Here is a 13,117-nt window from a genome sequence, read left to right as displayed (position 1 = left end):
CCCTCTCCATAGCCGGTAAGTCTTTGCTGCATATTGCAGTAAAGGCTTACCGATACAACCTGCAATCGGTGCTAGCACCGATTGCATGTGTTTCCCCGACGGGCGGCACTCATGCGCCGCCTTCTTGCCGCGGATTGTCACTCCCCGTGATGTCATCGGGGAGCAGCAATCCGTCGCCATGACAACCTCGGGTCCCAAGGCTGTATTGTTTTGACCCATTGATTACAATGTGCTATCAGCACATTATAATGAATGAGGGGGAAAATCCCCATATACTGCCATACTGTAGTATGGCAGTATATGGTAGGATCAAACAGACAACCTAGTATTAAAATACCCTAGGTAGTCTAAAAAATAGTAAAAGTAAAAATAAAAATAAAAAAAAAGTTTAAAAAAAAATTATAATTAAAAAAAACCCTAAAAATTCAATTCACCCCTCTTTCCCTAGAACTGATATAAATATTAATAAACAGTACAAATCATAAACACATTAGGTATTGCCGTGTCTGAAAATGGCCGATCTATCAAAATATAAATATAAAGTCGAAAATGGCACTTTTTTGCCATTTTGAAAAATATAAAAAAATCAATAAAAAATTATCAAAAGGTCATACAGTCCTAAAAATGATAGCAATGAAAACGCCATCACAAGTCACAAAAAATGACACCACGCACAGCTCCATACACCAAAGTATGAAAAAGTTTTTGGCGCCAGAAAATTTTGTACAGGCTTTTCGTAACTGTATGAAAACATTATAAAACCTATACAAATTTGGTATCCCTGTAATCGTACCGTCTCAAATAATAAATTAGATATGTAATTTGGGGCACACAGTGAAAGCCGTAAAATCCAAGCCCACAAGAAAACATTGCAAATGCGTTTTTTCACCATTCTCATTGCATTTGGAATTTTTCTCTCGCTTCCCAGTACACAGCATGGAATATTAAATACTGTCACTATGAAGTGCAATTTGTTATGCAGAAAATAAGCTATCACAGAGCTCTGTATGTGCAAAAATAAAAAAGTTATAGAATTTTGAAGGTGGTGATAGAAAAATGGAAATAAAAAAACTAAAAAGGGCCAGGTGGTTAAGGGATTAAACCGCTGCTTACGAATATTCGCTAAAAATTGCCTGTCACTGGAGCCTTTTCAGGCCGGGTCACTAAGGGATTAAGAACCTCCATCAACAGCTAGTGTGGAGTTTGGTAGCTCCACCCACACCACATGGCCATGCCTACTTGTTGAGACCCTCCCACAGAATGAAGCCTCTTTAGTGTGTAAAAGTTTTATTCATGGCCACTTTATAGGTTAAATTATAGGAAATAAATAGGAGGTAAATTATAGGAAATAGATAGACAGTCAGATAATAGATAGGAGATTGATCAATACAAAAAGAAATCTTTAAGCAGCAGCACATAGGGTTAAAAAACATATGGGTGCACACTACCTTAAGGCAGAGCAACCAAAGTTCTCCAGACATATATGTAGAAAAAATAGCAGCAGTCCAGTCCAGGCATCAGGTGCAATAAGCAGCTGCGACGTTACGAGCATGAAAAAGGCTACTCGGCTGAAATGTTACGTTATTTTATCTGATACCTGAACTGGAGTGCTGCTATTTTTATCTAGATAGATTGAAGATAGATAAATAGACACAGAGACAGATAAATAGACAACTGAGGGGTAATACTTCCCTGTTCCGACACCAAGCTCTTCTCCTGGCATCAGGTCCTATTGATATTTGTCAGATAGTACGGACTTGAAACGGCAAGACTGAACCTAGTGTAGTAGGCGGGAGTCCCTGCATTACAGTATGTAGAAATATAATGTTGAAAAATAATTGAAAAAATATATTAATATTCTTCATTTTATTTCAGAAAAGTCAGAATTTGAATTACAGAGACAAACAATGAAACATAACACAGAGGAGATTGTGGTAAGTTCAAATCAAAAATGTTATCAATTTATAAAATCAGTCCTCATTGTTCATTTTTATTCATTAACAGTTAATTATTTTCTTGTAAACAGTTTGAGACAAATTATTTTGTTAAAAAGCGTCTTCAAAATAAAGAATTTTGGAATTTTTGTTAGACAATACTAATTTCTGAAGAAAGTGATTTGAAATATGTTGGTTTATAGGTAGTTCTGCTTCTAATTGTTGGACTATATGGTGTAATTGTGTCTTTTCTGGTATAAAAGTGATGTAAAGATATTAATAATTTTATATTTTGAAACAAAAGCCACAGGACACATTCCAATAGATAATGTCAGTGCGGAAATGTCGAATAGATTTGAAATATTGAAACGAAAAGAAATCTTTTGAATGTTAAAGCCAACAGGGTTAAACGAAGTTACCAAAACCTTTTTAGTATAACAAACATATCTATTATTCCATTTCATTACAATCATCTGGTCAAAAAATCTTATTACTGTATTTCTACAGTAAACATACTTTAAACAGTATTACCTGATCAAAAAATACTATTATGTCTCGCAACCGATATATTGCAGTAAACATACTGTAAATAGCAGAGCCAGAATACCGCTAAGCGTCTTCATACCAGCTGTGAGGGACTCCCCTTTTGCGTCACATTAGTTTGATCCACATAGGCATCCGTAGATGTAGTTTTCAGATGACACACAACGTCCATTTTAGTAGTCTTCCCACTCCATACCGACGATTAGAACGGAAAATTATGGTAATGGTAATCCAGTTAGATTCTTTTAACATATATATTTCCCTTTTTTACACTATATTATTGTCATAATTGTAGTATTTGAAAATACCTTATTTATTGTCATGTGTTTTATGTAAAAAAAATGTCTTTTTAATCGATGTAATCAGTCCTCTATTGATTATCCTGCACAGGATTCCCTACCCTGGGGTGCCAAAACATTGTTATATTTGTCACACACATTTGAGCTATGTAACACAACTGATGAAGGATCCGGTCCGGGTCCGAAACGCGTCTTGTTCTTTTTAAGTCTTTTATGTATATATTTTAAAAATTAAATTATTCTTGGAACACATTACGCTGGGTCTTCCATTGGATCCACGGGAAAGTCCACTGGTTCTCTAGTAATAGAAACCACTCACTTCTTGCATCCCGATCAATATCTGTACCGAGACCATCTCCCGGAGGCTACATCTCTTTCCACCCCTTATACGATTACATGTGTTGTGCCATCAGCACAACATCAGAAGGTGAGTGTTTACATTTTTGTGTATACACCACCTCACCTCCTTGAGATAACCCACACATCGAGCGCCCCCGGCTCTCTGCTTTCTTCCTTCTTTACATTCTTGTGATGTAAGAGAATTGTTCATGGGATCTGAGCAACTAATCCTGGTCCTCCAGAAGGTATTTATTGGACCCTGCCCCCTCCTTCACCGCGTCTAAACGGAATGTCAGAATGTATTAATGCAATGCAGGCACTCTATCTGTGCCCGTCTGGAGGCTGTCTCTCCAACCGCACCTGCAAGTATGGCACCCACTCCTACACCACAAGGCCCTGCGACCGTGGATCCTGGGTTGTCATCCGCTGGCATGGTGCTTCCGCTATCCCCGCGCTATATTGGTGAGCCTAAGGGTTCTCGTGGCTTCCTTTATCAAGGCCTGATCAATTTAGAGTTACATGGGGCGAGGTTTCCAAACGAGCGTTCAGGAAAAACATTCATTATGTCCTTGCTGTCTGCACAGGCCCTTGCATGGGCTAATCCTATCTGTAGCAAAGGGAGGGGGTTAGATAAACCTAAGTCTACTTGTATGGTCTGGACCTATAGTCACTAATATCAATTCACAAATTTTGCATTTCTGCAAACAAAAGGTGTAAAAAGAACTTTTATTTATAATGAACTATAAAACTGAATAGACACACGGGTCTGTACGAAAAGGACTTTTTAAAATATGATGTCGGGGGAATAGATCTTAAATTGATCTTAAATGTATATAAGAGAGGGAACTCTACATAGAGGAGGTCAGTGAGCATTCACATAGGTGTGTATCTTATGGCGCCACCAAATGCTCCGCTTAACTTTTATTTAATTAAGTACATTTAATAAAGTACAAAAAAACAAAATCACAAAATTCACACACATCTATAACAATCTATACAATAAATTGGTAACATTTTTGGATCCGTTCAGAAAATGCTGCAAAAAATTACTGAAAAATATGGCAAAACTGTCATATTTTTAATCAAATCCCTTTGATCAATACCACTGTAAAAGAACAACTCATCTAGCAAAAGAAAAGCCCTTGACCAACTATATATAAATATATAGATAACTTTATCAATGTAATCGTAGTGATGTACACAATGCAGATAACATATTATTTTTCACAAGTTTTATAACTGGTCATACATACCGATATGTTGATCAATTCAACAATAGCAAATAATCATCGTTATTTCAATTAATTGCTCCATATACTCTCAACACAATTAGTGCTGTTACTATATACAGCACGTTTCTACACATCTATAACATAAGACTGTGATATGGATATGCCGACCAGCAGATATCTACTCACATATGTTACATGTACTGAAAAGTCTTTACATTGATATGAAATTCTACTGAGATATGAAATGCTGTGTTCTAAAACTTTTACATTTCAATTATTATATATTTATGTACATTCATGATTTTTTTCAGATATTTATGAATTTTTTGTATTCTTTTATTATATGCCGATGAATTAATTTTTTTATATGTTGATGAATTTTATGCAATTCTTATGACTACGTGTACAAGCCTAACGTCTATATCCATTTATTCATTTTTTTGTTAGAACACTAGAGCTCATTTACTAAGGGTCCGTGGAGTGCATTTTCGGTGGGTTTCCTGACGATTTCAGTTTTGCACCGAATTGCCCCAGCTTTGTGGCGCAAGCGATTGGATTTTGGCGCATCGGCGCCAGCTTGCACATGACAGAAATCGGAGGGGGTGTGGCCATCGGACTTAGACAACATACAAGATTTAACATTTAGAATTGTGTCGCAAGACACACACTTACAAGCACCGGGAAGAAGATAAACTCCGGCGGACCTTCGACGGGGAAACGACGGTTGCAGGAACTCGGGTGCACTATCTTCATGAATCGCGCCAAACTTCATCCTCTTAGGACCGTCCGAATCAGGGATCCCGATTGGACCAGGTAAGTAAATTTGCCCCACTGTCTCCATTTTATGGACCTGAAGAAGGGAGCAGTTCACCCCAAAACACGTTGTCCACCTTGTACTGTTTTTCAAATAAATGATCTCTGCAACTGAGAAGCGCTGTCCAGAATCCTGTTTTTTACACTGTTGAACTACTCTACAATTTATATGCCGGCATGCAGGATATGCTGCAAGCTCATCCTATATTACTAAGACCTGGATGGAAGTTTTACTATATCATGCTAGAAATGTCTCTTACAAATATTTGATGCGTTTTGGTATTTTTTCTATTTGTATTTACGTTATAAGACTGACAAACAAGGAAAGGTTGGGGAAGGGAAGAAGATATATGACAGGGGGTAGCCCTACCAGTAAGGACTGAAGTGTCGCCAACACCCAATAGGCATCACATATTTCCAAAACTTATCAAATAGTTCTATTTGATTGTTCATGGAGGCTGTAATGGTTTCCATGCTACATACTTCCCTAATTCTGTCCAACAAATGGGATTGCATAGGGGGGGGGGCTGGTTTTTCCAGTATTGTGCTATGAAACATTGGACCGCAGTTAAAATGTGTAAACTCATCTTTGTAGCACCTTTCGTCATCTGCTGGTCAGTGACATTTAGCAGATAGAACAGTGGGTAAGGATCACTCCCAGGTATTTAATTGCCTGGTATTTGCCTTTTTCAGGCAAAGTTACAATTAGTTTGTAAAAGTGCTACCAAATTGTCCGGTTTGTTAACCGGTAACATCTCAGTTTTGGATGCATTGACCTTATAGCCCGACAGTATACCAAATTGTTTCAATCTGATTTGAAGGGGATATCAGGGTAAGGAGTACATCATCTGCAAACAACGAGAGCTTAAATTCTCTGTTTCCTATAAAGATTCCTCGTATAGCTACGTCTTTTCGAATAATGGCTGCAAGGGGATCAATGCAAAGGCAAAGAACAAAGAGGAGTGGGGATGGGGTGCATCCCTGTTTCATCACAGTTTTTATCTGGATTGGGGGAGAAGAAGTCTGGGGAAGCTTAATGGTTGCTTTAGAGTCTACCTATTGTTGTATAAATGGCCCTTGTATCTCCACGTATTGTAAGACTTGAAACATAAAAGCCCAATTAAGCCTATCAAAGGTCTTTTCAACGTCTAAACTTAGGACAAGGGCCTGCTGATCCATTTTGTTTAGTGCATCTATAAGATCAATTGTTCTCCTAGTGTTATCTTCACCCTGTCGGCATGGGATGAACCCTTCTTGTGGATCAAAAGCGGAATCCATTGGATCAATCTATTTGCCAATATTTTCATAAAAATCTTGAGATCAGTGTTGAGGGGAGTGATTGGCCTATAATTCAGTTGTATTTCTGCCTGCTTTGGAGATCAAGAGAGTATAGTTGGTAAAAATAATCATGGAATTGGTTAGCTATGACCTTTGGGTCATGTATTAGAGCACCGTTACGGTCCTTAATTGTATGTGGGGACTGGTTGACCCACTTCTCCCAAAGCTGCCTTGCTTGTAATGTGTGGGACTTATTGCCCCTCTGATAGAAACATTACCTAGAAAAAGTCTTTTCCACATGCTTAAGCTGGAGTTCCCAGAGTTGCTTCATGAGTTCCACCAGTTGCCTCAATGTAGTTGTGGTGGGGTTAGTAGCCATTTTTTTAAAAATTCAATACAGTTTATTCAGTTGAAGAGTGTATGCATACAGTTCAAAAAGCAATGGATAACAATTTTATCAACAATGACAGTATACATCATAACAGCAGTGGGACACGCAGGACCCAATAACAGTGAATGTGAATGGGAAACCCCCACGTGCCGTGATTTCACTGCAGCGTGGTGGTGACATACAAGACCCATACATAAAGACCAACTCTATAAGTTCCTCCACGCGGCATATATTGGAGAATTCATGGATCCATTCAAGAAAAGGGGGAGGAGCGGGGGATCTCCAATGGTGGGGGATGACCATGTGAGCAGCCGTAAGAAAAAATCTCAATAAGCCCTTTTTCTGTGACCCTAGTGTGCCTGGGAGGATTGACAGAAGGCCTATCTGAGTTGAGATCTCTAATGAGCGGCCTGTAACCTTTTCATATGTAGTGAACACTCTGTCCAAGAAAGGTTTGAGAGCAGTACTCTCCCACCAGATGTTTAACATTGTTCATCTGGAGATTTGACAGTGCCAGCATCTGTCGGATACTGCAGGCTAGGGTAGTAGCCAATTTGATCTCTTCCTGTTCTTGGTGCAACCTGTCTTTTTTAGTCCTAGCTCCATGATCTTTATAAAGTGCCCTCATATGACCATGAGATAGTTCCTATCTTTGCCTCCTGTAATATTCTCAGCATCTGGATGTGTATGGGTGCCATGAGCTGTAAAGTAAAATGTAAGCATCTTGTCCCTGGGTTTACAAATCCGCCATAAATCGTAGAGGGCAAACAGTTAGATCAACTTGCAGAAGGCAGTAGCGTGTTCGCACTGGGATCTGCTCGTACAGGTGTCTCCAATTGTCATCCTATCCATGGTTTCTGAGAAAATAAGTCACACTCCATAAGTAGTGGGGCCTTAGGTAATTTGGATATCTTATTGGAAATGCAAGAAAAGTTATATACTTACTACAATACTACCTAAGTATTATTACCCAGAGGGAAGGATCTAACTTTCTTCCCCCTGTTTAGGGGTAAAAACAACAACCCTGTAAGGTACAAAACAACCGGTTGCCTCAGGCTCTTTGAGGTGTACAAGGAGAACCTAAGTAAAACTCCTTGTGCAAGGTAATGTGTAGGCCAGACACCACCCTTAACGGAGAATATAAACTACTATGAGAAAAAAAAAGCAGAACAGTATAACTCAAACCCCTGGCACTAAATGGAATAATAAAGAAAGGAAAAAAAAAAACCCTTTAAGTGCTAGTGACGCTGGAATAATAAAGAAAAAAAAATTGTGCCAGGAATAAAGGGGTAGGGAAATTACTTGTCAGAAATATAGATTAAAAATGGGGAATACAGGAAAATACATTTGCATAACATATAAAAGTATATAAATACGTGAAGCATCATTTCATATGGTTACAATAAATATTCAGTTAATAGTATATACCGTTCAATAAAAGTGTAAAGGCAAAAAGAGGAAGCAGAGCTGTCGATTGCCTAAACATTATCCCATATAACTGTCTGTTTGTGTGTTGGGTAACAGAAGCCTCTGTGGGTCAAAAATAGGTCAAAGGCGAAGCAAGGATAGGCTAAACAGAGCAGCGGGATGACTGAGACCTGTGTATAGTTCCTCTATACGTTCGCATGCTGAATTACGTAAGAGAAAAGGGATCGAAAGTGCAGGACCCCTGAGACTTGTAATATATGGGGTAACAGATACTGTTGGAATGTAAAAGCAGGTGTAATCCATCGTTCGACCAATGGAGGTGTATTATGTTACGGACAACGTGGTGGGTAGAAAATATTGTGAATATGGACACATGTGATGATCGAGTTGGTGTGCTATTTGGTGAGTAGATGATGAGGAGATGGTGGTTTGAGGGTTTTTAGTCTATATATCCAATAGATTTCCCTCTTTTTTAAGGCTCCAAACCTATCATTGACCTCCTGATTAATATGATTGATGGGGATAATGGAGATATTTCCTTCTCCTTTATGCTTCAGTGCACAATGTCTTGAGAGACCATGCTTTAGAATTTTGTGCTAAATATTGTATCGATGCTGATTGACCCTGCAGTGGAGGGCCTGAGTGGTTCTTCCTACATACTGTAGGCCGCATTGGCATTCAATCAAATATATTATGTATTGGCTGCTGCAGTTTAAACTGTGTTTCAAATTAAATGTTTCTTTGGTGTTATTTGATGTGAATATGTCCAATACCTTTATTATTTTGCAACATAAACATATTGGCTTATCACACTTGAAACTACCTTTTTGTTTGATGGTTGGTCCTCTTTGTAGTTTATATTGTTTTGGAATACTGGGGGCTAAAAGGTTTTTGATTGATGATGTTCCAGTGTCTTTTAAGAATATCTAAAATCTTTCTACTGTCTTTGCTAAACGTAGTGATGAAATTTAGTTGATGTGGTGGTTCTGTTTGTTCTTTGTTTTTGGGAAGAAGGCTTTCTCTTTGGGTTAGTGAGCTGGCCCTCTTAACAGCATCTGTGATGACTCCTTTTGGGTACTTTTTCTCTATAAACCGCTGTTTTAGAATGCAACACTGTTCCTTGAATGTTTAGGTATTGAAACAATTCCTTCTTAGGCGCCTGAACTGGCTGTAAGGAATGTTACATAGCCACTTCTTGTGGTGGCTGCTTCTGTAATCAAGATAACTATTGACATTTTTTTACGTTTTTAAAAAATGTTTTAGTGGTGAATTCATTCCCATTATGACTTATTATCAGATCTAGGAATTGTGTGTATTGTGTTCTGTGGTTTGTAGGAAAGATAATTCAGAATTCCTGAATTCAGGTCTCCAGAATTCCTGGAGAGACGTGATGTCGCCCTGCCATATTATGAACAGGTCATCTATGTACCTTTTATATAGTTTAAGTTTCCCTAGATGTATTTTCTCAGGTGTAATAAAGATGTTTTCAAACATCTGCATGAATAAATTAGCGTAAAATGGTGCAACTTTAGTGCCCGTGGCCGTTTCTTGATGATGGAATCTGTGTTTACCATGGGTAAAATAGTTGTTAAAGGGGTTATGTCACCATAGTTATATTTATTTAATAAAATTTACTGCATTTAAATAGTTACTTTTGCCATAAGTATTCATTAAAAATTATACTTCATTACTTTGCAATTGTCTTTAAACTTATTTATGGCTCCCCCTGCTGGTTACTCTAACCGTCCTCTTGTTTTCCTCTGCTGGCCGAACATGCGCAGAGGATTCATCTCGGGCAGCTACTTGTACACTGAGGATTCCTCCGCCTGCTGACCTGCTGGATTCTCCATCTTCACACACTGTCACAGCCAATCAGGCTGCCCTTCTCCTCTGCCACGCTGTGAGAGGCTGCAGGCTGTGTCCTGTCTTTGATGTAGCAGAGCCAGCCCTGTTTCACAGTGTGGACAGGTCAGCTAGGGCGTTGGAGCAGTCACCCTGTTATCACAGACATCGGGACTGCTGTGTCCTGCACTGCCCTTCCCCCACCCCATCACACACCTCAGCGGGACAGGAAGAGGAGGCAGAAACTGCCAGCACAGGCCCAGCCCAGCAAGAGCAGCTAAAATAGATGAATACTCGAAGGTTACCTCTTAGCAGTGGCCCCTCTGCCCCTGTGTTAGATAGATCCAGCAGTACTGCAGGACCTAATGGGTTAATACCTTCCCATCATCCCTTGGTGCTGCCATTACACTGAGTTGCATGATATGACAGCTCAGCAAAAAATCTGAAACCAGAATTGATGATTTCCTTTTCCTCCATACATTAAAGAGTTAATAAAATCTCATAAATAAGCTAAAGACCAAATAAAATGAAGTAGTTGTAAAGTGCATCTAATCTTTAAAGATTATATAACCTTTAAAAATTGACAATGCAAATCTGATCTGAACGAAGCTCCTTCCCTTCAATGCCATGGCGTGTGCCCATACAGCAGTTTGCAACCACATATGGTATTGCCATACTTGGAAGAAATTGGGTATTAAACACCTTATATAGTATAAGCCGACCCGAGTATAAGCCGAGACCCCTAATTTTACTAACGAAAGTATTAAAATACTAAGTATTAAAATACCTTATACCTTGTATAGTATAAGCCGACCCGAGTATAAGCCGAGACCCCTAATTTTACCAACGAAAACTGGGAAAACCTATTGCCTCGAGTATAAGCCGAGGGTGTAGTATACAGCCAGCCAGCCCCCATGTAGTATACAGCCAGCCCCACGTAACATACAGCAGTCCCATGTAGCATACAGCCTGCCCCCAGTAGTATACAGCTTGCCCCCAGTAGTATACAGCCTGCCCCCAGTAGTATACAGCCTGCCCCCAGTAGTATACAGCTTGTCCCCAGTAGTATACAGCCTGCCCCCAGTAGTATACAGCCTGCCCCCATCAGTATACAGTCTGCCCTCAGTAGTATACAGCAGCCCCTAGTAGTATACAGATAAAGAAATAAACTTAATACTCACCCTCCGTTGTCCCCGATGTTCGGCGCGGCTCCCGACGGCTTCCGATCCCCATCACGGCTCCCGGCGGCTTCTTCAATCTTCACTCTTCTCTGGCCGGGAAATCGCGCCGGCCGTTGCACACTGTGATGCAGCGCTGTCGCCGCTGATGACGTCATCCGCGGCAACAGCGTTGCATCACAGTGGACACATGGACGCGACTCTGCCGGCTAGAGAAGACAGAAGAGAAGACACGGGGAGCCGCGGGGGCCGCGACAGTGATCGGGAGCCGCAGGGAGCCGCGACGAATATCGGGGACACCGGAGGGTGAGTATTAATTTTTTTTTATCATTGACTCGTGTATAAGCAGAGGCGAGGTTTTTCAGCACATTTTTGTGCTGAAAAACTTCGCTTATACACGAGTATATACATTTAAAAAAAAAATTTTATTTCAAAATTGCACCTGCCCCAGGGTTCTGTGCTCGGCTCACTTTTATTTTATTTATTTATTAATGATCTAGAGGTAGGAATTAATAGCACTGTGTCTATTTTTGTAGATGACAGCAAGCTGTGTAGTATAATACAGTCTATGGAGGATGTTCATAGGCTGAAGGGTGACTTGGGCAAACTGAGTGTTTGGCTATTCATTTGGCAAATGAGGCTCAATGTGGATAAATGTAAGGTTATGCACCTGTGGGTTAATAATCCACATGCAACATATGTCCTTGTGTGAGTAAATATAGGAGAGTCTCTCATTGAAAAGGACCAGGACGTGCTAGTAGAGCATAAATTAAATAACAGCATGCAATGACAATAGGCTGCCTCTAAGGTCAGCAAGATCTTGTCATGTATCAAAAGTGGTATGGCCTCTTGGGATAGGGATAAAATATTACCACTGTACAAGGCATTGGTTCAGCCTCATCTGCAACAGCTGTCCAGTTCTTGGCCCTTGATGCCCTGGAGTTGGAGAAATTACAACAAGGAGCTACAAAAATAAGCGGTATGGAGGGTCTCTGTTATGAGGAAAGATTAAAACAACTAGATTTATTTTGTCTGAAAAAGAGACAACTAAGAGGGGACATTATTAACTCCTTAGCGCTCTGCGCCGTAGCTGTACTGCGCTGAGTCCCGCGAATAGCGCTCAGCGCAGTACAGCTACTGCGCAGAGACGATGCCGGTTCAGCGCTGCATAGCAGCCGAAACAGCATCGTTAGCCGTGGGATTTCAACGGTAATCAACCCGTTAAATGGGATTTCAACTGGATTTCAAACCGTTAAATGCCGCGGTCAATGCGACAGCGGCATTTAACATGCCTTCTGCGGGTTTTTACCCCACGATCTGCCCCCCCCCCCCCGCGCCGTTTTGGGGGGGGGCGATCGCTGCTCTGGCAGTGCCTTTAAGGTGGTGTCTGTGACGTCATCTTAAAGGCAAAGTGTCAGCCTATGCATCTGCATGGGCTGGCACTGCTAATACCCTGCAGTACATCAGTATTGCAGAGTATTATCATGAACAAGCAATCAGATGATTGCTTGTTCATATCCCATGGTGGATCAAGTAAAAAATGTAAAAAAAAATGTTGTTCTATAAAAAATAACTTTATAAATCACTAAAAATGCCCATAAGCCCCAAAACATATAAAGAGACATATAACGCTCAAAAAAGTCTAAATCATAACACAAACCCCACATTTATAGTATCACCGCATCCGTAACAATCCATAGAATAAAACTAAATAACTATTGAACCCATATGATGAACGCCGTAAAAAAAAACATTAAAAACCCGCCAAAAATTATGATTTTTACCTATTATATCCCACTAAAAATGCAATAAAAAGTGATCAACAAAACATATGTACTCC

General features: G+C 39.9%; 1 protein-coding gene across 1 annotated transcript in view; it reads left to right on the top strand.

Moving 5' to 3' along the window:
• Positions 1–13,117, top strand: part of FMN2 (formin 2) — a 280,120-nt gene that overhangs the window by 68,376 nt on the left and 198,627 nt on the right. The window contains exon 4 of the mRNA XM_072141131.1: positions 1,876–1,934. Within this exon, the coding sequence (XP_071997232.1) occupies positions 1,876–1,934 (59 nt within the window). The remainder of the gene's footprint in view (positions 1–1,875; positions 1,935–13,117) is intronic.

This window comes from Engystomops pustulosus, chromosome 3 (genome assembly GCF_040894005.1).
Source record: "Engystomops pustulosus chromosome 3, aEngPut4.maternal, whole genome shotgun sequence".
Taxonomy (NCBI): Eukaryota; Metazoa; Chordata; class Amphibia; order Anura; family Leptodactylidae; genus Engystomops; species Engystomops pustulosus.
The sequence above is the reverse complement of the archived record's forward strand: the minus strand, read 5'-3'. Positions and strand labels throughout refer to the sequence as shown.